This window comes from Nerophis ophidion, linkage group LG02, assembly GCF_033978795.1.
Source record: "Nerophis ophidion isolate RoL-2023_Sa linkage group LG02, RoL_Noph_v1.0, whole genome shotgun sequence".
Taxonomy (NCBI): Eukaryota; Metazoa; Chordata; class Actinopteri; order Syngnathiformes; family Syngnathidae; genus Nerophis; species Nerophis ophidion.
In genome coordinates, this window is record NC_084612.1 from 72,127,852 (window position 1) to 72,154,597 (window position 26,746).

The following is a 26,746-nucleotide window of genomic DNA, read 5'->3' on the forward strand; positions in this document are numbered from 1 at the left end:
TCAACTTTCTTAACGTGTCCTTTATTATGATATAATAACATACAGAAAAATAGGTTTGGTCCAAGAAAATAATTCAAATAATACTACAGTGTTGTTTCCTAATCAGACATCACTCCTCCCAAGTTCCAAGTGACCACTGCTCTTGTGTTTAGGGAGTGCAAAAAACTGATCAATTATAAATGCAGCTTCTACTATCTGACCTTAGACAAAAGTTTAGAAAAAAAAACAACATTTGTTGGGATAAGAGGTACAATTGGACTTCATCTTCTGCTCAGTATGTACAAAAAAAGTATTTGGACAAGAGGTACTGGTACTAACTACTTCCTTGATCTTCTTCTGTACTAGCTAACAAGACAAGTACTTATACTATTCATAGTTCATGAAAAGGATTAATCAAAATAAAAGAGAAGTATTTGTTAAAGATAGAAAGAAATACATGATTACCTGAAACATGTTCGTTGCTTGAATGCGTCACACCATGATTGAGGAGATTTAAACAATATCAGCATGAGTTGGGTGAGGTTGGTGGTTTAAAAAAACAAACAAACAAACAAACAAAAAAAAACTGGATGAATGAAGTGTTGTCAGGTATAATCTGCTTGTCTGCTCTTCATTGGCGGGGTGTAGAATGTGAGTCCACGTGGGAAAGGAATGTATGGTTAAGACATGCAAACTCATTGTGCTAGAAAAGGAGAACAAGGCAAACAAACTTGTCATCCAACATGGCCGTCCTAGAACCTATGTCTAATCACTCGTGGAGAACATCAGACTGGAGTTCTTTAGGTGTTCCTGATGCCAAGGGCTTGCTCCAGCTCCTGTCGCCTCTGCTGCACCTGGAACACCAAGCAAAGGAGGAGGTGAAGGACACGCACAAGAAATTGACCCATGGTTTTTTCAGGGTCAATAGCGATTATTAGTAGTCGAGGAGGCTGAGTGCGGATATTTATCTGCTGTAAAGGTTATATGAACATAAATAGTATGTCAATAAATAGCTGGACATGGATTTACATTGTTTTTATTTTTAGGAAACATGGGACCAGGCGCCATACAATTTTTAACGCAGCACTAATGTGGTTAATTTAGCAGCAAAAAAACATCAAATACCTTTATTAGATGTGTATAAGAGGAGTATCAACATTTGCATTTCAAAATATTGGAAAGTTCCCCATAAAATTGGTAAAAAAAAAAAAAAAAAAAAATTTCTACATCACAACCACTCTTCGCAATCTACTCAATTTTAGAGCAGTTTATGGATTTAATAAATTGCTAAGTTTCCTCATGATGAAACCTGAACTATTTGTTGGTTGAAGTTTCTTTCAAACGTGTATAGTTTTAATATGATACATATTACAATTTCTCTTTACAACATGTCTGAATAAGAGTAGGAAGAAGCAAAGCGTATGTAATCCCACCCTTTTCTATTTCATAGCAATTACTAAAACATATATTCACTTCCTGTTCTCAATTTACAACAATTTACATCAATGATTTCTAAATGGTGTGACAGATATGAAATTACATTTAAATCAATGCAATTCTGGCCTCCTTCACGTAGTTTAGAGTTGAGACATTGTTTACGATGGCTGTTACAGAAAGTATGAGACCGTGTGAGCTGCAGCCTGTTCTTCTTTACTTATATAATAATCTCCTGTTTGACAAGTTTGGTTTTTTGGCTGAGTTTATGTAAGCAGAGGAGACGTGCTTTCGGTAACCGGAGAAAGGAGGCTTGGGAGTTAGCCGTGTTAGCGCCACAGCACAAATTAGCAGACTGGAGCAGTGGTTTTTACTATCTACTTCAGTGGTTATTTACTTTTTCAATACAAAATACTAATATTTTATGTGTATCTATTGTATCTCCTGGTGTAGTTCTGTTGTAGTTGTGTAAACTAAACAAAGTAAATATATGAATAAAAAGAACGAAACTAGAGATGTCCGATAATGGCTTATTTACCGATATCCGATATAGTCCAACTCTAAATTACGGATATCAACCGATACCGATATATACAGTCGTGGAATTAACACATTATTATGCCTAATTTTGTTGTGATGCCCCGCTGGATGCATTAAACAATGGCCAAAATAAATCAACCTAAGTTATGGAAAAAATGCAAACATGGCACTGCCATATTTATTATTGAAGTCACAAAGTGCATTATTTTTTTAACATGCCTCAAAACGGCAGCTTGGAATTTGGGACATGCTCTCCCTGAGAGAGATTATGAGGCGGGCGTGGTTGCGGGGGTTGGGGTGTTTTAGCGGGTGTATATTGTAGAGTCTCAGAAGAGTTAGTGCTGCAAGGGTTCCTGGGTATATGTTGTGTTGTGTTTATGTTGTGTTACGGTGCGGATGTTTTCCCGAAATGTGTTTGTCATTCTTGTTTGTGTTGGTTCACAGTGTGGCGCATATTTGTAACAGTATTAAAGTTCTTTATACGGCCACCATCAGTTGTGACCTGTATGGCTGTTGATCAAGTATGCCTTGCATTGACGTATGTGTGAAAAGCCGTAGTTATTATGTGACTGAGCTGGCACACAGAGGCAGTGCCTTTAAGGTTTATTGGCGCTCTGTACCTCTCCCTATGTCTGTGTACACAGTGGCGTTTTAAAATGTCTTGTATTTTACTATTTGAAACCGATACCGATAATTTCTGATACTACTTTATAGAGCATTCATCAGCCAATAATATCGCACATCCTTAACCAAAACCAATATACGCCAAAATGCCAAATATCCGGCAAATCCCTAACCTGCACCAAGATGGCGCTAAAGTCTCACCTTGGAGTAGAAGTAGCGGCAGACGGCCTCCTGAGCCCACGGCTGGTAGTAGAACTCCGCTCGTCTCTCTTCTTCTGGGTTGCCCACGACGTCCGTCATGGTCTGTTTACATGAGAAAGCCTAGTTAGGTGCTACTGAGGTGACATAGTGTTCTCATGCGCACACGTGGAACTAAACCACTGCGACGTGTCACATTCAAAGCTAGCAGGTGTGTGACGGCTGATCAGCGCATTGTAACGCGTTGGGTGGGAGTGAGGCGAGAACAATATTTCCCACTCGGCGCTCTGCAGTCACGCCCGAGTGGTTGCGTGGGAAGGCATCCGAGCTTGACCCGCATACTTCATAGACTCAAGTGTTAGCACGACGCTATGTGATGCTCTAATGTAAATACAATGCCAGAAATGTATCTATGAGAAAAAGTGTCCTGCACATTGATTTGATTGTATATTTAATGAATAACACATTTCAAATATTTTTAACTATTTTGAACTCAAAAAGGAGAGCACATGATGCCTTTTCCTGTTTTCTAAAATGATACTTTATCATTAGGTATAATGATTTAAATTCTTCAGAAATGAATATTAAACATCCTATCACAATAATTTACTCAAACAGTTTTATGCCAGTATTTATTCTAAAACATTTTAATTGCTTAATTATTGTAATGTGCTTAGTGTTTACATGCTACTAGCATATATACCCTTAGCCTTTTCTCATAAATTTTACTCGGCAATATATTGACCTACAAATTATTGCTGATAAACAATATCATTGTCAACATTATTTTGAGACCAAATTAACCACTGATGTAACACTAACACATAACGCAAATGAGCCCTTTAAAAGCATCAAAGTATTTATTGTATATTTTAAACATTGTAATTAGAATGTAAACTTTTAAATATCCGGGTTGAATAAAATAATAAAAATAGAATATACTCCGTTAGCAAAATGTTGCACTTGATTTAAAATTACAACCAATCGCAATAAAAATAGCTTGTCTCTCTTATGGGGGGCACCCTCAAATATACTAAACCAAAAAATACTGTGGCTGACTAAAATTATTGTGAACAAAATGATCATTATTATTATGGCGGCATTGTTGAATGTGTTCAAAAACTATTTATACACACTAAAATGTTTTAACTAAGTTGTATTTTTCTTTTGAAAACCATTAGACACAGACTTTCTTGGCAGAGAAAACAAATATTGTTCTGGCTTCATAAGAAACCTATTATTTGATTTTATGCGTTTAAATCTGCTTTTCCATCTTAATTGTCTCACTTCCGGTTTATGTGACGTCACTTGAGGTCACTTCCGGATAAACAATATGTAAAGCGCTTTGAGTCACTAGAGAAAAGCGCTATATAAATATAATTCACTTCACTTCACTTCACAAATCTTTGTATGTTTCAAATCGACACTGTGGAGTTTACAGCATATCGATAACTGTGAAAAGAGAGCACAGCCTCTATGTTCAATGTGAATATCCTACTTGTTTAGACAGTAATGCGCTTTTATAAGTTTAGTTTGGGGTGTTAGGCTAATGTCTCTTGTTTTCATGTTAGCATTTAAGCTAGCAAGCAAGCTAACACTAGTCATACCATAAGTTTATCAACTGCTGTCCTTCATTCAGGTTTTTTTAATCATTCTATTCAATACGGTAATACTTGAAAAATAATTTTTCTTGTAAAATTTAGTGGGTGCGGCTTATAAACTGTGTGCACTATAATCCGGGAAATATGGTATGTCAAATTTTGTTTCAAAAAAGACAAATTTAAGTTAATCTGAAGAGAGTTGGCCCTCGTACATTTCAGATTGTCAGGAAGACACTTCTTAAAAAGGAGGGTAATATTCACATTAAAAAGTAATAAACAACAATAGCAATGATTGTTAATCTGATGGATAAACGACAGATGGAAAGCCTCTCACCTTGAGGTCTCTGCATTGCGACTGCAGCCAGTCGTTGATGAAGCCCTGAGGGTCCCTGGCAAAACTGAGCATGAACTCCCTCTGGGTCTTTAGCTGGTTGATGGTCTCGATGGTTTCGTGGATCTGAATGAATGAGTCAGATTTAAAAATTAAAAGGTATTTTCTGAAAGACACTTTAAAACGCGAAAACACCATGTTATATTTTTTTCCTAAACTGTCAGGGTGAAAAACCATGACTGACCAGCAGGAGTCACTATCTCCAAAACAAAGAGGACTGGGACACTGGGTGCTTCCTAATAGCTGCTGGCAGGTGGTGGAGAGGACCTGACTAACCTCATGGATTTTGAGAGTCAATATAACATTCAAGGCCAAATCAGATTTGTGTGAAATTGGCCTCAGCACGCTGGCCATCTGTAGCTGTAACAAGTTTGTGTTTAATGTAGCTGTGCATTCACGCTACATTTAAACTGCTGGTATTCATCATGAAGCACACTCATTATTCCTACAATACACTCACTAGTCACTTCATTAGGTACACCTCGCGCAAGCGTTGTGTTGAAACAATACCAGAATCAGAGGTGTTGCACACGGGGTAAAACCAGCCAAGCATGGTGAATAAACAACAGGCAAGATGCGATCAGTTTACCCGTCTTAACACCACCTGGAGGCTGCCGTTACCTTGTTGTCCAGCCCTGCTATCTCCTGCTGACTGGCCGTGGAAAGCAGGAAGGAGTTCATCTGGGTCTTCAGTGTGTCGTCAACTTCCACGTCAATGTCGTAGCAAGCCGTCTTCTTTTGGTCGTTGGGATCCACGCTGGCAGAGGGGACGGACGCGTCACAAAGTGCACATTTAGTTTATGCGGTTATTCCATGATACCCAAGGGTCCCATGATGTTAAAAAAAAAAAAAAATTTAGGTATTGAAAAGTATCAGCTGGGGGCTCTGAGGGCGGCTTTTTACCATTTTTAAGATGCTTTGGAAGGCATTTTGTACATAGAAATTCTGCAAAAATGCAGAAAAACATACAAATGCTTTCTATCCATTAGATGCTATAAGCTTTGAAACATTTTTTTTCACAATAGTTCTTGTTTTTGTTGAGAAAATATCTTCACTTGATTTTTGATCACTTCAATATTAGCCATTCCAAGATGTAAAACACCCGTAGTTTGTCATTAGTTTAATGTTTTGTTTGGTGTGAGTAAATCCCTTCACTACAATACTACAAGGCCTTTCATAAATACAAGAGACATGATGGCTATATTTGATAACAAATATTGTAATTGTAAAAACTAAAATATTTTGTTAAATTCGTGAGTCACTTAGTAAGTTATGAATGTAAGATTGCATTCATTGTACCTGCTACAAGTTTGCTTTTTTTTCTATTATAAAATGAAGCTTTTTACGACATGTAATCTTAATAAATTCATGACTATGTTATACAGTGCTTTTCAGGCAACTTTGGCCATGCAGCACTGCATTTTGATTTGTGATGTTTAGTATTGTAAATCATAATTTATAATTATGACAAAAGCATAAATGACAGTACTTTTATTTCAATAACACTGATAAATGTGACAATAACAGTATCACACAGTACAGTTAACTCATAGAGGGCTTTTTCAGTCTTGTATTTACGATAAGGCAATCCCACATTCTTCACCACTGAGAGCAGTTGATCATCCAACACCATGAAATAGATTAGTTTACCACAAATACTGACTCAACCTTGGGATTCTACAGAAAATTTTTCGCCTGCTAGAATGAATGGGTTTGTTGTTTTTGTCCCGGCTTGTTAGCTTTAGCCGCGGTAACTTCATTGTGTGCATCTGCATGGCGGGCTTTTCAAGTGTTTCATCAAGTTTCTTGTATTGAAACATCCTACATGTGTCTTACGTCTCGAAACAGAAATATTGCATGTTGCCATTCGACCTGTTGGCTGCTCGAGTTTATAATTTTGCCGGAGTGCAGTCCTCCGTTGATGTAATGGTTTTCCATTTCAGGTGAAAAGAGGCCAAGCAGTAATTTCCATCCAGCATTATTAGCGTGCTAGGAGACTTATTGGCTTGTATGTGGTCTACATAGGTCGTAGACCCGATGTTTCCAACAAAACACCTATTAGTATGGTATCAGAGATTTAGTTCCAAATATCTCTAAAAAGTGCCGTATCAGCATCGAAACGGTTTGGCGACTTTTTGGCGTAACACTAGATAGATCCCACATACCACTACAATTTGAGAATCACTGGGCTAGAAAAATAGCGATCGTGTGCAGCAGCTGTGGTGCATGATGCTTCACTACCTGATCACATGGTTGATGATGATAGGCTCTGGAGGCATCAGAAGTGCATGCAACCGCTGTGGGATCTCAGAGAACTTCATCCTCTGGGTCTCAAAGATCTGCAAATTAAAAGGAAAACGTATCCAACTGTTTAGGAGCAAATTCATATACCGTATTTTTCGGATTCTAAGTCGCTCCGGAGTATACATCGCACCGGCCAAAAATGCATAATAAAGAAAAAAAACATATATATACAATGCACTGGAGTATAAGTCGCATTTTTGAGGGAAATTTATTGGATAAAATCCAACACCAAGAATAGACATTTGAAAGGCAATTTAAAATAAATAAAGAATAGTGAACAACAGGCTGAATAAGTGTACGTTATATGATTAATAAATAACCAACTAAGAAGGTGCCTGGTATGTTAACGTAACATATTATGGTAAGAGTCATTCAAATAACTAGAACATATAGAACATGCTATACCTTTACCAAACAATCTGTCACTCCTAATCGATAAATCCCATGAAATCTTATTTCTCGATGTTGCTTCTGAACAACTCTGCCAACTCCAAAGGTATGCGCCGCTTCCGCTTGTCGTTTTCTGCTGCATGTTTCAGTACGTCCAGCCAATAATATGCATTACATGATTTCCCTTTCGGTGCCCTTTTTGTTCAGCCCTTCTCAGTTTTTATAAGTTACCGCCAACGATGAAATGATCCATTTTAATAGCTACCGCAGTAGCATTTAGCGGTTAGCATCCCATGACCCAGAATGCACTTCTGCCATGACCCTCCCCCGCCGAATTCTTATTAGTTGACGTGTATGTGACGATTGCCGACATTTTCTTCTTCTCTTCCGCGAATGAGCGAAATAATATTATTTGACATTTTACGGTAATGTTTTAATAATTTCACACATAAGTCGCTCCGGAGTATATGGCCACCTCCGGCCAAACTACGGAAAAAACAGCGACTTATAGTCCGAAAAATACGGTACTTGCTCGATCAATTCTGTAACTTTTTTTTTTTTTAAATATGTAGCCATATAAAGGAGCCCTATATGGATGAATATTAAATGCTCAGTCATAAAGAAAAAAAAACAGGCTACTTCACTGTCAATATACAACTATTCAGTCTCATAGTAACTTCAAATAGTCAGCATTTATTGCACTTTAAAGCATTTACAGCGTTGGCAATTTAATGCAAGATCTTCAAGAAACTCAAGCACTGATGGGAATTCCGATAGCACGAATGGTATGACACAAATAGTGGTAAGAAAAATGTTATATGTGGAGAGTTTTCACTCATTTTCAAATACACATATTTAACAGAATAATACACTTGGCATCATTAAAATATTCTTAAGCTTATGTCTATAGACTCTCGTGCCTTTTAGTTAAATGGCATTGGATCGTTTTGTGGCAACGAATCTGGGCCTGAGCACAATAGTCGTGTTTAGTCCCCCGGAGCTCAGCCTATTATGTCTGTGTCTTGTGTCCTCAGTGACCCACAAAGACGCAAACGGTCTCCTTCCAAGGACAAGACTGAGAAAAACGCACTGCTCAGCATCAAGAGCATGAATAGTACTGCAGGATTTTGAGGGAATGCAATTTGATTTGCGTTTTTTATATTTCATACACTTTATATGTATAAAACTGTGAAAGAACAAGTGAAGGAACACGTTAGACTCTTAATAAACATTCATGTCTCAAGGTGCCACACATTACGACAATTTGCAATAATTTACTTTCAAAAATATTTGGCATTATGCAGACTGAGCTTTTGTCAATATTAGGCTCTTACACGGAATATAAAGTGTTGATAATGTAATGTAATAAAGTACCACCATAACGACCAAAATTAAAATGCTGTAGCGTTGTAGGCCTAAATATTCAATAAGTCAGTGGTTTTATTTAGCAAGTATACTCAATATTGTTGGACACTGTACCATTACACACAGTTTGAACAGTAACACTGTTTGAATACAGCAAAACACGGTACTTTAATCAAGTGATTCTTTGGCGTACAACTAGATGGAGCTGGCATACCACTAGTGGTACTTGTACCACAGTTTGAGAATCACTGTCGTGAATAAATTAACAAAAAATATAATTGACTAACAAGAAAAAAATTCACTTAAATTAATAACATCTAAAAGGTCATTTTTTTTCCCCGGTTGTAAAAACTAGATCGGGTATTCTTGCTCGTCCGTCTGTGTTGATGGGCTCATATTGCCCATCAGATTATAAAATCAAGTATTACCATTATGGGACATTTGGCTTTGTAATCATATTTTTTCCGCCTAATTTTTGTTGCTTTGTGGAACTTCTCACTAGTAAGTCGCGAGGCTCTCTGTTTGTGATTTGGTCTCGTTGAGTCACTCTCTGCCGACCGAGACAAAGACTGGGGATGAGTGAGAAGAGGGCTCACTGCGTTCAGTTAATTGTACTGTTGATAAAATGTTTAGATGCTGAGAGCGATGCACAGAATGGGACTTTTTTCTCCTTGTTTAAAGTGAGACAGGAAAAGGAGAGGCTCAAAACCTCTACACTTTTGCGGTTACATAACCAAACTAATTAAAACTTTGATGTTGATTAATCATGCTGCCCTAATTGAGGACTGTAATGGCTATTATACATCATGTCGTCTGCAAAAAGAAAGACATTGCCCACCTGCTGCAGGTACTTATCGCAGTTGATGTACTCTCGCTCGTGAGGGTCCTGCAGCTTGTGGGTCTTGACGTACTGCCACAGGGCCTGAATGATGACCGGCCTGGTCTGGGTGTGGATCCCCAGCATGCGAGCAAGGCGAGGGTCCAGCTTGAACTGCGGGGGCTGTTTTGGTTTGTAGAAAAACAACCACCTTGCAGTCAGAATATATTTGATTACTCACACTTTGGCAGTTTATTATTCAGGAATATGATCGGGGAAATACTAAACACCTTGTGCATTACATTTCATGCTATCTCATTTATAGCATGAAACAAGCCAGAATCAACTTTAATATTAGCTGCTAGAACAGATCACCTGCAAGCAAATGACTCAAATGTGGCTAATGGCGTTAAAAATCTTCTTGGATTTACACGATTCATTGGAAAGACCATTTTGGCCCAAAAAAAAAAAGAACAGATTTTCGGACAAATCACATTCCTAATTGGTAATATGAACCTTAACCAGCATACCTGGTAATCCAGCATGAGCAAGACAGTGCAGCGAACGCCCACATCACCGGGTCTCTTCACCTGGAAGCCATCAGTCTCCTGGGTGGTTGCGGTCCTATGCCACTAAAATTGTGCAAAAGGATAATTTTTATTACCAGAAGAACACTTTTATAGGAAAATATTTTCAGGTCAACCAATCAAATCAATCTGTGGCTCCATTTTCACAAGAGTACAAATCAACCAAATGTTTAGCTTTCTTATTTTAGAAGGCAGTAATGAAGGAATAGTGTTTCAAAGAAAAAAAAACAAGTGTCTCCTTGTGAACTTACCTCCACAAGGTGATTATCTGGACCGTAAAGATCTTTGTCCAACTCAATGACCAGAGACTTGAAGAAAGAGGAGAACTTCCTCTTCTGTTTAGTGGCTTCATACTTGGATACGGCAGTCTGCAACATACAAAAAATGCATACTGAAATAAATAAAACGGTACTTTTTAGTGAATAAAAGAATGATCTTGATTACGACTCTTACATCTTCCAGTAGACGCCCCTCCACACGTAGTTCCCAGGACGCTACAGTGCCCTCTCCATCCTCAGCATCGGGTTTGGCGGGATTGAATGTGTTTGATATGAAGATGCGAAGCTTTCTCTTTTGCTAAAGGCGGCGACCAAGAACCCAATTTTATCAGTAAAAAAAAAAGTGAAGTACACAGCAGAACCGCTAAATCCGACACCACCAAGGACTTGTGACAGAGCAACCCTAAAAATTGGGACACAAACCTTTATGGGCCTCTTGAGGGCCTCCTGGATATCCAGCCTCTTGCGCATAATTGTCTGGTCCAGCTTCCTCTCAAAGGCCAGAAGATCCATGTAAGCCTGAGATTCAGGGACCAGTTCCCTGATCTGCTAGGACAAAACAGTGAGCAAGCAGAGTGTTACAAGAAAACACGCTTGAAGACACATTGTGTCTCTAACGACTACTACTCCTATTAGGGCTGGGCGATTTGGCCAAAAATTATTTTTTCCGTATCATCCACTCTCGATTAATATCACAATTGTTTTTATTGTTTTTAATGCAAGTTTTAAAGCATCTGTACTGAAAACAATGAAATTAGGGCATTTTTCAAGATTTTATGAACATACTGAATTAGGGCAAATTAAATTAAAGCGCCGCAATTGAACACTTTTTTCAAAAATGTATTTGCAACCAAAAAGCAAAGAAGTCTAACAATGCACTGATATGCCCCATCCATCCATCCATCCATCATCTTCCGCTTATCCGAGGTCGGGTCGCGGGGGCAGCAGCCTAAGCAGGGAAGCCCAGACTTCCCTATCTCCAGCCACTTCGTCTAGCTCTTCCCGGGGGATCCCGAGGCGTTCCCAGGCCAGCCGGGAGACATAGTCTTCCCAACGTGTCCTGGGTCTTCCCCGTGGCCTCCTACCGGTTGGACGTGCCCTAAACACATCCCTAGGGAGGCGTTCGGGTGGCATCCTGACCAGATGCCCGAACCACTTCATCTGGCTCCTCTCGATGTGGAGGAGCAGCGGCTTTACGTTGAGCTCCTCCCGGATGGCAGAGCTTCTCACCCTATCTCTAAGGGAGAGCCCCGCCACACGGCGGAGGAAACTCTTTTCGGCCGCTTGTACCCGTGATCTTATCCTTTCGGTCATGACCCAAAGCTCATGACCATAGGTGAGGATGGGAACGTAGATCGACCGGTAAATTGAGAGCTTTGCCTTCCGGCTCAGCTCCGTCTTCACCACAACGGATCGATACAACGTCCGCATTACTGATATGCCCCAGTTTAAGAAACTATTAGAGTTACAAAGTACAACTGATAAATATTTTGAATATTATTGAAATAGGGGTATTCTTATTATTGTCATTATATGAATCAAAACTTAAATATTTATTCACAAGAACTTTAATGTTTATTTTTTAGGGATTAAATATGTATTACAAATTAAGAACCCGAAATGTGTTAAGGAAAAGGGGTAGAATTAAATTAGTTCTGCTTATTCCTCCTCTTTTTTAAGAGATGATGTCATGAAAAAGCGGAAAAATGTGATGTTCCATAACGTAATTGTACACGTTTGAAATACATTTAAACTACAAACATAACCCGTTTTGAGTTTTAAGCAAGGATGCCTCAGTTACTACTCCAACACTGGTGGTCAAACTTATGTATTAGACCAGTGGTTCTCAACCTTTTTTCAGTGATGTACCCCCTACGAACATTTTTTTAAATCAAATACCCCATAATCAGAGCAAAGCATTTTTGGTGGGAAAAAAAAGATAAAGAAGTAAAATAAAGCCCAATGACATCAGTTTATGATTTATTAAATTGTATAACAGTGCAAAATATTGCTTATTTGTAATGGTCTTTCTTGAACTATTTGGAAAAAAAGATATAAAAATAACCAAACACTTGTTGAAAAATAAACAGGTGATTTAATTATAAGTAAAGATTTCTACACATAGAAGTAATCATCAACTTTAAGTGCCCTCTTTGGGGATTGTAGTAGAGATCCATCTGGATTCATGAACTTCATTCTAAACATTTCTTCACAAAAAAAGATATCCTTAACATCATTATTTATGGAACATGTCCACAAAAAATCTGGCTGTCAACACTGAATATTGCATTGTTGCATTTCTTTTACAGTTTATGAACTTACATTCATATTTTGCTGACGTATTATTCAATAATATATCTATAAAGGATTTTTGAATTGTCACTATTTTTAGAATATTTTTTTAAAATCTCACGTACCCCTTGGCATGCCTTAAAGTGCCCCCATTTGAGAACCACTGTATTGGACGCTGTCAAGCTATCATTCACTTAACAATCACAACATCTAAACCCAAAAATTTTTTCAGAGAGGTATTGGTGATTGTGTCCACAACAAGCTAGAAATTAGCATTAGCAGTCATACTATGGTGTTTATCACACAGCTTTTGGATGACGAGTAGTCATCATAGTGCAAAAAAACATGTCCTTTGGGAACTGGTCGGTTCTGTATTTTGGAGTTAGTTTAATAGTTTGAGGTGGCTGCGTGTCCCGGAGGCAGGCACAGAAATGCTCGAGCAGGTTTCAGGACTGCCGTCTAAAGTGCTGACTTGATTTTGTCCACGATTTTGTTGATGCATAAATCACAGGGCCCTTGATAACTCCCAAAGTTGGTATGTATTTTGCTGCTTTCAGCTGCGCATTTAGCTCTAAGTTCGATCATTTTGTTCAAATCTATGATTCCGTTTACTTCTGTTTATCTTGTAGCCGGAATTGGGACGGTACAATGTCGACTCAGATTTTCTATTGTCATGGACATTTCCGCCATGTTTGATGGAGCTAAACATGCTCACATCTGATAACTAAGCCCCAACTCCTACTACAACTCACCCTCTGAGGTAGTATTTTATCAGCCATCTTCTTCTTCTTTGTGCTGCTCAAAACAATAAAAGTAGATCAATATGACGAACAGGCAGCTGTCGTGTATTTGTCTGTTAACCAAATATCTTCTCATGCATGTAGTAGATATTCAACTCATGTTTTAAGTAGCAAGTCTGGAATGGAGTGCAATTAAATGGAAAAAATTGAGGTTTTACAAAACAAATGAGACAAAAACATGACTGCCTCTTAACTCATTGATGTATGTGAAACAGACTTACTGCTGGTTCCGGCTCTGCTGTTGCACCTGCTGGATCTGCTGAGGGGCGGGCCTCTTGCGAGATGGATCCATCACACCGGGCATGCCCGGGCGGGACACGGGACTGCCGCCGTACCCCGGTGGGCCCATGGCCGGCCCCTGCGGGTTCATGCGACTGGATGGAGGCATGCCTGGTCTCTGTAATGGGAAAACAATGTACATAATTACCAGAGTAGGGCTGGGCAAATAATTGAAAAATAATCAAAACCTAATTTAGAGCTTTCAACCGACAAAAAACTGCTGTGTCGGGTATTTCAACGGTTCCCTCCTTGTAATTCCATTTCAACTAATACACGTCTCAAACTCGAAGCCTTGGGGCCCGTCATGTAGTTTTATGTGGTCCGCAAAAGCCTGTGAATAATGTGCATCAATAAACTACCTCATTCTTTCTACTAAACTTATTCTTACTTTCAATTTTCACAGAAAAAATTGCACTGGTTGATCATCCAATACGCCATCCATCCATCCATTTCCTACCGCTTATTCCCTTTACCCAATACTATGAACTTCATTTGTTTGCCGCAAACCCCAACTCCACATTGAGATTCTTGTCAACACTTTTCTTTCCACTGGATTGAATATGTCAGGGTTTGTTGTTTTTGTTCAGCCTTGTTAGCGTTAGACTTTATACACATTGTATGCGTCTGCATGGCGAGTTTTCAAATGCTTCATTAAGTTGCTTTTCAAACGTCCAACATAAGTCCCACCACTCGAAACAGAGATGTTGCAAGGTTTGCATATTTCCGTGCAACTTGATGGCTGCTCGAGTTTGTTATATTGCTACACCACCGACATGATGTTGACTTTGGTAGTGCAGTCCTCCATTTGTGCTTTAGTCTGCCATTTCCAGGGAAAAGAGGCAAAGAAGAAGTAATTTTCCGTGTAGCAACATTAGCATGCTAACAGACTTGCTGGCTTGTGTGCACTCTATTTAGGTCGTGCACCTGTTTCTTCTTACAAAATACATAATGTGGTATCGGACATTACATTATAAGTACGTTCTGATACCCATTCCTCCAAAAAGTGCTGTATTGGCATCGGAACAAGTACCAGCATAATGGAAAAACAAGTTGGCTTAATTTGCTTAGTTGTGTTCAATTATATCCATATCCAATTATATTCGCAATCAGCAAAGTATGTGAAAATAATGTCTAAACATCACAAAATGCCACAATTTTGAATATTCCGTTCTGAACATCTTCGGTAATTTTCGTAGATTTGAGGTCAGATGACGTCACGTTGGGAATGCATCTGCATTCTGGCCATATCATTAGTCATACTGGATATATCCAAAAACTGGAAAGAGACGTGTTGTCGATCATTCACAAGCCTTATGTAAGACAAAAACACATCTACGTATGCTTTGCTTTTTTATACATTCGAAATAGTGAATAAATAGCTAAAAATTTAATCAACAGATCGAGGGTTCTCGACTGCGCCCATAAAACCCTCTAGAAAACATCCAGAAACCGCCAGGAATATTCCATTTACATGTCATGACCTGAAGATTAACCCATCCATCCATTTCTACCGCTTGTCTGTGATGCTGGAGCCTACCGCTTGTCTGTGATGCTGGAGCCTATCCCCATGTTGTTTTTCTAAGCGCTAACACAGAGGGCCTGTTTTAGAGTCGCAAGTTTACGCCGCTATTGTTTACACACTGAATCAGCATCTGCTTCTGCTACGTCTCAAACTTGGTCAAAGTTAATTCTAGAATATAATTCATGTATCTCTCACCTGGCAGTAGAAAAATGTAGCCCTCGACTGAGAGGCTAGTTGACTTCCCGAGATGGTGAAAAATACGCCAGTGGTAATAACTTTTTTATACCCTTTTTTGAGAATTCTAAATGAATCTTCATCTAAACGAGACCATTGTGAGTATACCGTCGGTCAGCATCCCAGGGAAAGAGGAAATTGTACAGTAAGTATTTGTTTTATTATGTTTATGTTTGGGGCGGCATGGCGTAGTGGGTAGAGCGGCCGTGCCAGAAACCTGAGGGTTGCAGGTTCGCTTCCCACCTATTGACATCAAAGTCACTGCCGTTGTGTCCTTGGGCAGGACACTTCACCCTTTGCCCCCGGTGCCGCTCACACTGGTGAATGAATGATGAATGAATGATCGGTGGTGGTCGGAGGGGCCGTAGGCGCAAACTGGCAGCCAAACTTCCGTCAGTCTACCCCAGGGCAGCTATGGCTACAGATGTAGCTTACCACCACCAGGTGTGAATGAATGATGAGTTCCCACTTCTCTGTGAGCGCTTTGAGTATCTAACAATAGAAAAGCCCGATATAAATCTAATCCATTAATATTATTATTGTTATTATTAGTTTGTATGTTTAGCACCTAGCAATGCTGCTGATGCTAGTGTTTCAATAAAGCTGCATCCATTTAGCACTCGACTTCTAAAACTTACAAGGTCCTGGATCATTATTCTTCCCAAAGTCATCGTTGTTGGCTCTCGCAAAGTCTGCATAATTAGCATGGTTGTTGATGAGGAAGGGATCTGTGGTTACTTCTGTTACGTCACGGATCATGTGACTGGCTTGCTGATTATCTTTCAAAATGGCTCAAGAATTTCCGTGGGATTGATACTATTTTGATCATATCTATTTACTCGCAAACTTTGTAAGTCTTTTGATGTCATAAATCAGACATTTATGATAGTTGCTTCAATATAAAAGGTAACTGGTTTTCCCTCTTTACTGGTACTTTAATTGATTCCTTGGTGTACAACTAGATGGAGCCCGCATATCACTACAGTTTGAGGATCACTGGGCTAGAACAGCGGAATTCCACTAAACAGCGGACATCTGGGATCCCTGTGTTTAAGTCCGTTCGGCAGTCCTTCAACACACCGTAAGAAAAAACGCTGTCTCTTGACCTTCGATCACTCTGCGCTAAGAGAGCAGAGCTTGTAGGTTCAATGTGCACAATTAAATATTTTAGTTCCTCAAAAAGTCATGTGTTTATATAAAAATTTATATTGCAGTATGTTTTTTCTTAATGGGCAAATATGTTAATGACTCTTGTTTTCATGTAAGCATCAGTAAGGCACCAGTCATTCTCTGAGTTTACCAAGATCTGGGGTGTCAAACGTGCGGTCCTTGGAGCATATAAAACCCGCAAACAGGTTTTATCCGGCCAACGGACCACGAGATGAGTTTGCCAAGTATGAAAATGCCCTGCATTTTTTTAATGAAAGAAACTGCCGGCCTAAAGGTGTCCACTGGATGTCGCAAGAGCAATTCAAGTGAAATCCACGTCACACCTGACACAGTTTAAAGATGACTTGTCAGCTTACTTTAGGTACCCCTCTGGATTGGCTGCCGCTACTCCAATTGGCTCAGGTGCAAGCAATCAGCTGCTTCTGTTGTGGCTGCTGACAGACCAATGCTGGTGCGACACACAATACCTTCTTTGTAAATTATCCACTCAAAGGATAAAATAACGAAACAGTAAGATGCAAAAACGTAAGTCAACATGATCATCATCTTTGAAGTAGTTGGGGTTCCCTGCAGTGCTTGCAATTGGTTGATGGCGTGATGTGCACACTGAACTCTATTGTAAAAATGTGTTTCTACATTTGTTGTTCCGTTTTATTCCATGCTTCAATCGAGCATGTTTGACATTGGTTAAGTTTGTGGTTATCTTACCTTTAATGTGGTTATTATTGGTGTCATCTTTATTATATTGTAGTTGTATTATTTTAATGATAAATGAAATGTGTTATGGCAGTTGTGGATGTCACCAATGTGGCGGTATGAGGAAACACTTTCCAAACACGTCTTTAATGGTGAACTGCCAGCACGAGCATGCTAAACAGGAAGTGCTTAAAGTTGAGACTTAGACTTCCTTTTATTGTCATTCTACTTTGAACTTTACAGTACAGATAAGAACAAAATTGTGTTGCATTAGCGCGTTGTAGTGGAGGATAAAAGAGCAATAATGTGCAGATATAAATAAATCCATTACTGTACAGATAAATATATTGCACTTTCATATGCATCCACATTTATGGATGTATGTTATATTGTCTTTATATTCCAGCGAGTTAATTCGTTTTTTGGGGGGAATTATTTTGATGCGTCCAGGAGTCTGATGGCCTGAGGGAAGAAGTTTAATGGCTTTGTAAAAACACAGACAAAGTCAAAGCTGATCGTGTTCTTCATGGTGTTTTGAAACTGCACCATTTTTTCCCTCAAAATTTTCAACTAACTTTATGTGTTTAGTCAAGAGGATTATTTGTAATGTGTACATTTTCAGAATGTGCTCGTTATATTTTTGGTCAAAGTAAAACACTTTTGAAGTTACCTTTATTTTTAAACGATTATGCCAGGATTTTATCAAATAGAAATCTCTTTTCCTCCATGCGGCCCCTGAGCTAAAATGAGTTAGACACCCCTGATCAATATGCAGTTACCAAGCATGTTTTTTCAATTATTTGATTTAAAACAGTAATACTTATTATTATTACCTTATTATTATTTATTATTCATTACCGTTTTCCTTTATTGCCTATTACTGCCTTTCTTAATATTTGCCAGCACATAATTTCGTACCATATATGTGCAAATGTATACAAGTATTGTTAAAATAAAGCTCCTAGAGTCCTTAATTGTCAAAATGTTTACCGCAGTTGTCATTATTAGCATTTATCGTTTGATCCCTAATAGGGTTGCAAAATTCTGTGAAATTTTTAAAGTTGGAAACTTTCCATGGGAATTAGTGGGAAATTACTGGGACTAAACATGGAATGCAACATGCTGGATCTTGCAGCATGATTATTAGCTAAAACAACCTGATTTAATGCGAATTCAGTCGGATTTCAACCCTTCACTGTGGATTCAACCCTTGACTGTGCATTCCTCCATCACGTGCACAGATAATTCCCAGCATGCTACACACTACAGCAGGGCTATTTAGGCCACACTGGTATTTGAGCCCAATGACTTTATCCAGTCAGGTAAGTTTTGATGATATTACTGGGGTAAATATATTTGATCTGTGGTATTTAAGTTGAACTTAATAGAGGTTTAATTGCTTGTTACTGTATGACTGTAGACTTAGGGGCAGCATGGCGTAGTGGGTAGAGCGGCCGGCCAGAAACCTGAGGGTTGCAGGTTCGCTTCCCACCTTTTGACATCCAAATAAAAAAAATCGCTGCTGTTGTGTCCTTGGGCAGAACACTTCACCCTTTGCGCCCGGTGCCGCTCACACTGGTGAATGAATGATGAATGACTGATAGGTGGTGGTCGGAGGGGCCGTAGGCGCAAACTGGCAGCCACGCTTCCGTCAGTCTACCCCAGGGCAGCTGTGGCTACTGATGTAGCTTACCACCACCAGGTGTGACTGAATGTTAAGTCCAACTTCTCTGTGAGCGCTTTGAGTGTCTAGAAAAGCGCGATATTAATCGAAGTTATATATATATATATACTCCAGCAGACTTGCACTCCATTTAGCGAGCTGTTCCTGTACTTGTTAAAATGATTTTGGGGCCAATATCTCTAGCTAGCTAGGTTTATGTACGGTACTACCAGTCTCATAATGAACCCAAAATATTTCTCCGTTAGCCGTGATGCTAATGTTCTCTATGTTAAATCCCATTCATTTATGTCAACAACGTTAGCGATCCGAATTTACCTTTTTTGTAATCTGTAAAGTTCAACTACCAAATACTATATCAACACGTGTAGTTTCCCCTGCCTTCTGTTCTGCTAGATATTCTGTTGTCGTACAAGAATATAGGTTATAGTTTGATTTAGCATGCTGAGTGTTCATTCATTCATCTAGCCTATTTCTATTAATTAGTCCATCAGTAAAATAGTTTTAATTTTAATAGTTTTAATTGTTTAGCAGACTATTTATATCTGTGTGTGGCAATGCATTAGTGTTTTACAAGTATAGATAAATACAAATAGAATAATGCCACTTGCACCATCTGATGTGTGGAGACATTTCACCCCAACTAATGTAGGCGGAGAGGCTGTGTACATTTGCAAATACTGTGCAAAGAGCTACGTCAAAAATGCCACAAAAGATGCAGCAGCATATAGACAAGTGCCCAATATTATATAATTATTGTAATTCCCCATTTATTCCCATTGACGGTGTCCAACTTTTAATAATCCAAAAATGGTCAAAATTTCCGGAAACTTTTCACCCCTTATCCCTAATGGAAATAGGGAGAAGTAATGCAAAAATGCCACAAAAGCCAAAGACAAAGCAAGGGTAATATTTTATGCCGTATTTTCTTTTCATCAACAATCTCCCAAGTCTTGTGTAAGATTTGTTGCAACTTTTAAGGCATATTTACCCCCGCACAACTTGTGTGGAGTGGTATGTCCCAAAGGTGTGTGAGTTGCCGATACTGTACCAAAGAAGAAGGAACCAACACAACGGCAAACAGATACCGAACGGAAAGCAACTCACCAAGCCGTGCGCTAAGAAATCAAAGAGCCGACTTCGTGTATCTGACAGCATGAGCGCAGCAGTTTAAAGGCAGCAGACGGCTCGACAAGTCACTGATGGCGGCTGTCTTCCGGCAGGAAATCCAACAAACGAAGAGGGAAGGACAGCAGCAAGGGCATCGGATGACGACTTGTCAACAATATTGGGCTTATCGACGTGCTCTGTACGCCATTCCCCTCCCACAGACCCAGATAGGGACTGCCCACACTACATGGCCTTGATTTACCTGAAAACAGGAAAGTTCCGCGCAATTCAGAGTGTAACGCGTCCCTGAATGTGCTGCACGAGGCTTCTTATATGAATGAAAGCAGTCAAGGACGCTCGGAAAGAACGGGGGAGGCTTCTTTTCAGAAAAGTTGCTTGTAGCTAAGCAACAGGCACTCTTGACAACTGCGGACCACTGATAAGAAAAATACATTGAATACTTTTAAATACAAGGGTAGCCTTGTGGGGAAAAACATTGAAACCCATTTTGAAAGACTACACCTATACAGAAAGGGTCACCTGCCAACCGGCATTGAAAACATGGTTGCACAAAAACATTGTTTAGATTTGTTCAATGCTGTGCATGTGAATGAAAATGTTTAGAATTTTTAGTATAAAACCCAGAATATGATCCTGTGCAGTCACTAAGCCATCCCTTCCGATTAGAGATCAACCTATAATCTGCGCCGATAATTTGTATTTTGACATAGATCAGTTTCAACCTTACATATGCAGACACAATATATATACCACAGGTTCAGACTCAGGGCCCGGGGGCCAAATCTGGCCCGTCACATCGTTAAAAAAAAAGGAAAAAAAAAGCTCTACATTTCCAAATGTCTTAATATCCATCCATTCATTTTCTACCGCTTATCACTTTCGGGAAAACGGGGGTGCTGGAGCCTATCTCAGCAACAATCGAGCTGAAGGCGGGGTACACCCTGGACAAGTCGCCACCTCATTACAGGGCCAACACAGATAGACAGACAACATTCACACTCACATTCACACACTAGGGCCCATTTAATGTTGCCAATCAAACTATCCACAGGTGCACGTCTTTGGAAGTGGGATGAAGCCGGAGTACCCGGCGGGAACCCACACAGTCATGGGGAGAACATGCAAACTCCACACAGAAAGATCCCGAGCCTGTGATTGAACCCAAGACTGCAGGACCTTCGTATTGTGAGGCAGACGCACTAACCCCTCTGCCACCGTGAAGCCCTCTACATTTCCAGATGTCTGAATATCCATTCATCCATTTTCTACCGCTTATCCCTTTCTGGGTCACGGGGGGATGCTGGAGCCTATCTCAGCTACAATCGGGCGGAAAGAGGTGTATACCCTAGACAAGTCGCCACCTCATCACAGGGCCAAAACACAGACAGACAGATAACATTCACACTCACATTACCACATTAGGGCCCAATTTAGTGTTGCCAATCAACCTATCCTCAGGTGCATGTCTTTGGAGGTGGGAGGAAGCCGGAGTACCCGGAGGGAACCCACACAGTCATGGGGAGAACATGCAAACTCCACACAGGAAGATCCCGAGCGCAGGATCAAACCCAGGACACCTTGGTATTGTGAGGCAGACACACTAACCCCTCTTTCACCGTGCTGCCCAGTCTGAATATCAATACTGAAACAAACTGCAACATCAATACTGAAATAAACTGCAAGAAAAAATAAAAAAACGGGCAATTAACAGTGGAATAAACAGCAATAACAGTGCAATACATTTTAAAGGTGCAATATACAGTACGAATCACATCTTTCACCGTTTTCATCCATCCATTTCCAACTGCTTGTCCCTTTTAGGGTCGTGGTGGGAACACCCTGGACAAGTCCCTGTTTTTCTTCATTTATTTTTTTCCTAACATCAATCAATGTTTACTTATATAGCCCTAAATCACTAGTGTCTCAAAGGGCTGCACAAACCACCACGACATCCTCGGTAGGCCCACATAAGGGCAAGGAAAACTCACACCCAGTGGGACGTCGGTGACAATGATGACTATGAGAACCTTGGAGAGGAGGAAAGCAATGGATGTCGAGCGGGTCCAACATGATACTGTGAAAGTTCAATTCATAATGGATCCAACACAGTCGCGAGAGTCCAGTCCAAAGCGGATCCAACACAGCAGCGAGAGTCCCGTTCACAGCGGAGCCAGCAGGAAACCATCCCAAGCGGAGGCGGATCAGCAGCGCAGAGATGTCCCCAGCCGATACACAGGCAAGCAGTACATGGCCACCGGATCGGACCGGATCACTACTGCATGGTCACTACTTCTTAGTTTCTCTTATTATATATATTTTTTTGCTATTATTGTTGTATTCTTATTGTTACTTCTTATTGTCATATTTTCTATTGTATTTCCATTTATACTTCAATTCTTGACTGTACACTGCTGTTAGAATTGTAATTTTCCTGAGGGAACTCTCCTGAAGGACTCAATAAAGTATTATTCATCTATCTATCTATTTCTCTAAAGCTTGTATGAAGTTTCCGGTGTACACACTTTAGCCTAAGAATAACTTTTAAAACAGAATGCAACATAACATTTGACCCATGGCTGGGCGATATATGATGGGTTTGTCTCTGTGCGATATACAAAATGACTATATCGTAATATTTGAGTATACGTTCTCACGCAGTTGCTTTTAGCAGCGGGCATTACACTACAGGATATTCTCGCTCTTTCCTGTCTCTCCTTCTCACAGAAAGCAAGCACACATACGTCATGTCATACGTCACATTCGTATACGCCCTCGCGGAGCAGAGAGGTAGCAGCATGGGTAACGTTTGCAGTGATGCTAGCAGAGCCGTGCGAGTGGTAATACGAGAGAAAGAAGGTGCGAATGAAGGAAGAAGTAACTCCCAAAAAAAACTGCAGGGGTCCAACGTCTGGCGGTGGTTTGGCTTTAAGCGGGAATATGTCGAACAGACAACCGCGAAAAGTTAAGCATGCGGCAAAAGCGTTGCTATAAAAAGTATCATTACTGCTAATATGTAGCATCATTTCAAAAGTCACCTGCGAGAGAATGAAGTGTGCTTACTCCGCATGTCGACTTCCCCATTCGGTGCCACACCATCAAAATGCAGAGGCAAACATTTCCAGAACAACATCGTATGAAAAAAATAGTAAACAACAGAATTTAATAACGTCCGTAGTAACCAACCACATAGCGAAGGACGAACACTATTTGATTTTTTATTATGCAGCTCATTTTTATTTTACACTTAAAATGTCTCTGACAATCTTGCACTTTCTGTTTTGGAAATGACACGAACGTTTGTGCCACTGCTTAATAGATAGATAGATAGATAGATAAATAGTACTTTATTGATTCCTTCAGGAGAGTTCCTTCAGGAAAATTAAAATTCCAGCAGCAGTGTACAGAGTTGAAATCAATTTAAAAAAAAAAAAATAATAAAAAAAGTAAAAAGTAAATAATGGGGGTTTAAAAGGAAACAAAATAGAGAAATATTACAAAAAGAATAAAAACAATGGGAATAACAATATAACAGTAAAATAAGAATATAACAAGACAAAGTAGGCAGTAGTGACCATGTTATGAAAACGTATCGCACTGTTAATGTTTTGCATCCCCTGTCATCCTAATACCCCCCCGCCCCCGTCCCAGAGAGGAGTTGTACAGTCTTAATGGCGTGTGGGACAAAGGAGTTCTTGAGTCTATTAGTCCTGCACTTGGGATGAAGCAGTCTAGCACTGAACAGGCTCCTCTGGCTACTGATAACGCTATGCAGAGGGTGACTGGCATCACCCAGGATGCTCACTAGTTTGTCAACAGTCCTCTTCTCTGCCACCGTCACCAGTGAGTCCAGTTTCATTCCCATTGTAGAACTTGATTGTAGAAATAACTGTTTAATTAATACAGTTTTGGTCAATTGACTTAGTTGGGATTTCCCTCTCTGCATGAAAGTTTAAAATGAGCATATATTAATGCAGTATGAACAAGAATGTTTTAATGTAGACATATAGAATCATCATACAGCTGTGATTATATGTATCAAGTGTTCATTCAAGGCCAAGGCAAAATATCGAGATATACTGTATATCGTGTATCGCGATATGGCCTAAAAATAGAGATATTAAAAAAAGGCCATATCGCCCAGCCCTAAATGTATATACTTGTTCTTATGCTTTCTGAACGCACTATGTTCACAACTCGCTGTAAATATCCTACCAAGTCAGACCTACACTGTTTCAATGTCCATTTCTCTGACGATGCAATTGTTGATGACTGAAGTGCTGATATCAACCAAACTTAACCCCCCTGCCTCCACATCCCACCCCCCAGATTGTAAATAATGTATATAATTCAATGTACATACTCTGATGATTAAAGGCCTACTGAAAGCCACTACTACCGACCACACAGTCTGATAGTTTATACATCAATGATGAAATATTAACATCGCAACACATGCCAATATGGCCGTTTTAGTTTACTATATTGCAATTTTAAATTTCCCGCGGAGTTTCTTGTTGAAAATGTCACGGAATGATGACGTCTCGGGTTGTAGCGGACATATTAGCCCAGCACCACTTACGGCGAAAAGTCATCTCTTTTCATCGCATAATTACACAGCAATTTGGACATCTGTGTTAGTGAATCTTTTGCAATTTTTTCAATTAATAATGGAGACGTCAAAGAAGAATGCTGTTGGTGGAAAGCGGTGGATCGCAGCTGCCTTTAGTAACGAAACACAGACGGTGTTTCTTTGTTTGTTGTGAAGCTTTAACAGAGAGCGGTCAAGCGAACATGTTTCTCTCCGTCAACCAGCAAGTTTTTGGATGGGAAAATTGTGATATTAAGTCGGCTCTTACCGGAGACTTGAGTGGATTATGGGACCTCATCCTGCAGCTGTCAAAAAGGCAGCTGTGAGCTTGGCTCCTCGGCTTCTCTCAGAGACACTGGTGTTCACCGCAGCCATCCGACTTTCAGGTATGACAGTATAATCTCACTAAAATACTATTAACACAATCAGCAGATAAGGGATTTTCCAGAATTATCCTAGTAAATATGTCTAATTAAATCTGAAACGCTCCCACTGCCGTCGATTTAAAAAAAAATGTTGTGTCTCACTCTAACTTTCCTCATCCATGAATCTTTCATCATCGCTCAAATTAATAGGGAAATTGACGCTTTCTCGGTCCGAATCGCTCTAGCTGCTGGTGGCCATGACAGTAAACAATGTTCAGATGTGAGGAGCTCTACAACCAGTGACGTCAAGCGCACATCGTCTGCTACTTCCGGTACAGGCAAGGCTTTTATTATTAGCGACCAAAAGTTGCGAACTTTATCGTCGATGTTCTCTACTAAATCCTTTCAGCAAAAATATGGCAATATCGCGGAATGATCAAGTATGACACATAGAATGGACCTGCTATCCCTGTTTGAATAGGAAAATCTAATTTCAGTAGGCCTTTAACTTGTGTAATGAATGTCTTATGCTGATAGTATATATTCCATCCATCAATTTTCTACCGCTTGTCCCTTTTTGGGGTCGCTGGAGTCTACCTCAGCTGCATTCAGGCAGAAGGCAGAGTACACCCTGGACAAGTTGCCACCATTTGTACCATGAATTGATTAGAGTTGTCCCAGATTTAAACAACTTGAAAAACGTATTCGGGTGTTACCATTTAGAGGTCAATTGTACGTAATATTTAATGTATTGTGCAATCTAATAATAAAAGTTTCAATCAATCAAATCATAAACTGGATGTGACTATTTCAGGCGCCATTCATTCATTCGTTTGCTTAAACAACCATAAAATGGTACCATTTATTCAATAATGTGTTTTTTTGCTGTGTCGAGCACCAGTTTAATGGTTTTGCAGGTAAAAAAAAATGAATAAATAATTGTACAACTGTGACTTTACGTACGTTATTATTGCGACTTAGACTGGCTAGCCTGGTTAGCATGCTATAAGTGGTTAGCATGCTAAGCTAAGTTGTTAGCTTCCGAGAGGGAGTGGGAGGGGGGTGTTAGCGAATTTAAACTAAACTTTGCTATTCGTTTATGTGAAGGATGAATTTTGACAAAAAATTACAGAGTAAAGATTTTAAGTGGGCTGACTGAGTGAGGGAGGAGACTTAAACGCGGCTACCGGCTAACAGGCGGTGACAAAGCGCCGCGGAGGTGCTTTGTTCTGGCGGCGACATACTCACCGGGTAGCCGGGCCCTGGCATCGGGGAGCGGTACAAGTGGTTCTGCGCGGCCGGTGAAGGTCCCATCCTACCGGTGGGAGTCCCCGGACCCATGCCAGGTCCCGCACCCGGTACCGGCGGCCCAGGACCCATCACACCGCCCCCACCACCCGTGGGTGCCGACTGAAATCCCCCTCTGGCCGCCATCTCTTCCCCGTGTGTGTGTGGCCGCCGGTCCGGTGCAGGCACTGAG

General features: G+C 40.0%; 1 protein-coding gene across 2 annotated transcripts; it reads right to left on the reverse strand.

Annotated features, from left to right (window-relative positions):
- smarcd1 (SWI/SNF related, matrix associated, actin dependent regulator of chromatin, subfamily d, member 1) lies at positions 1 to 26,746 on the reverse strand. 2 transcript variants are annotated; one of them, XM_061890078.1, is made up of 13 exons: positions 26,515 to 26,746; positions 13,822 to 13,997; positions 13,553 to 13,595; positions 10,932 to 11,054; positions 10,684 to 10,806; positions 10,482 to 10,598; positions 10,174 to 10,275; positions 9,665 to 9,826; positions 7,009 to 7,106; positions 5,389 to 5,524; positions 4,711 to 4,833; positions 2,779 to 2,880; positions 1 to 833 (listed from the first exon to the last, which is right to left on the reverse strand). In XM_061890078.1, the coding sequence occupies exons 1-13, from the start codon at positions 26,698 to 26,700 to the stop codon at positions 780 to 782; spliced, it is 1,545 nt and encodes a 514-aa protein (XP_061746062.1). In that variant the 5' UTR covers positions 26,701 to 26,746; the 3' UTR covers positions 1 to 779. The 2 variants fall into 2 exon arrangements, with proteins under 2 accessions (XP_061746062.1, XP_061746061.1); XM_061890077.1 differs by having other exon boundaries at positions 10,932 to 11,057.

Excerpts from the sequence above, each read along its gene's own strand:
- smarcd1 (XM_061890077.1), bottom strand. The coding sequence starts at position 26,700 with ATGGCGGCCAGAGGGGGATTTCAGTCGGCACCCACGGGTGGTGGGGGC. Across the intron at positions 10,276-10,481 it reads CAGATAATCACCTTGTGGAG|TGGCATAGGACCGCAACCAC; the intron begins GTAAGTTCACAA and ends GCACAATTTTAG. Across the intron at positions 5,525-7,008 it reads ATCATCAACCATGTGATCAG|CGTGGATCCCAACGACCAAA; the intron begins GTAGTGAAGCAT and ends CCCCTCTGCCAG.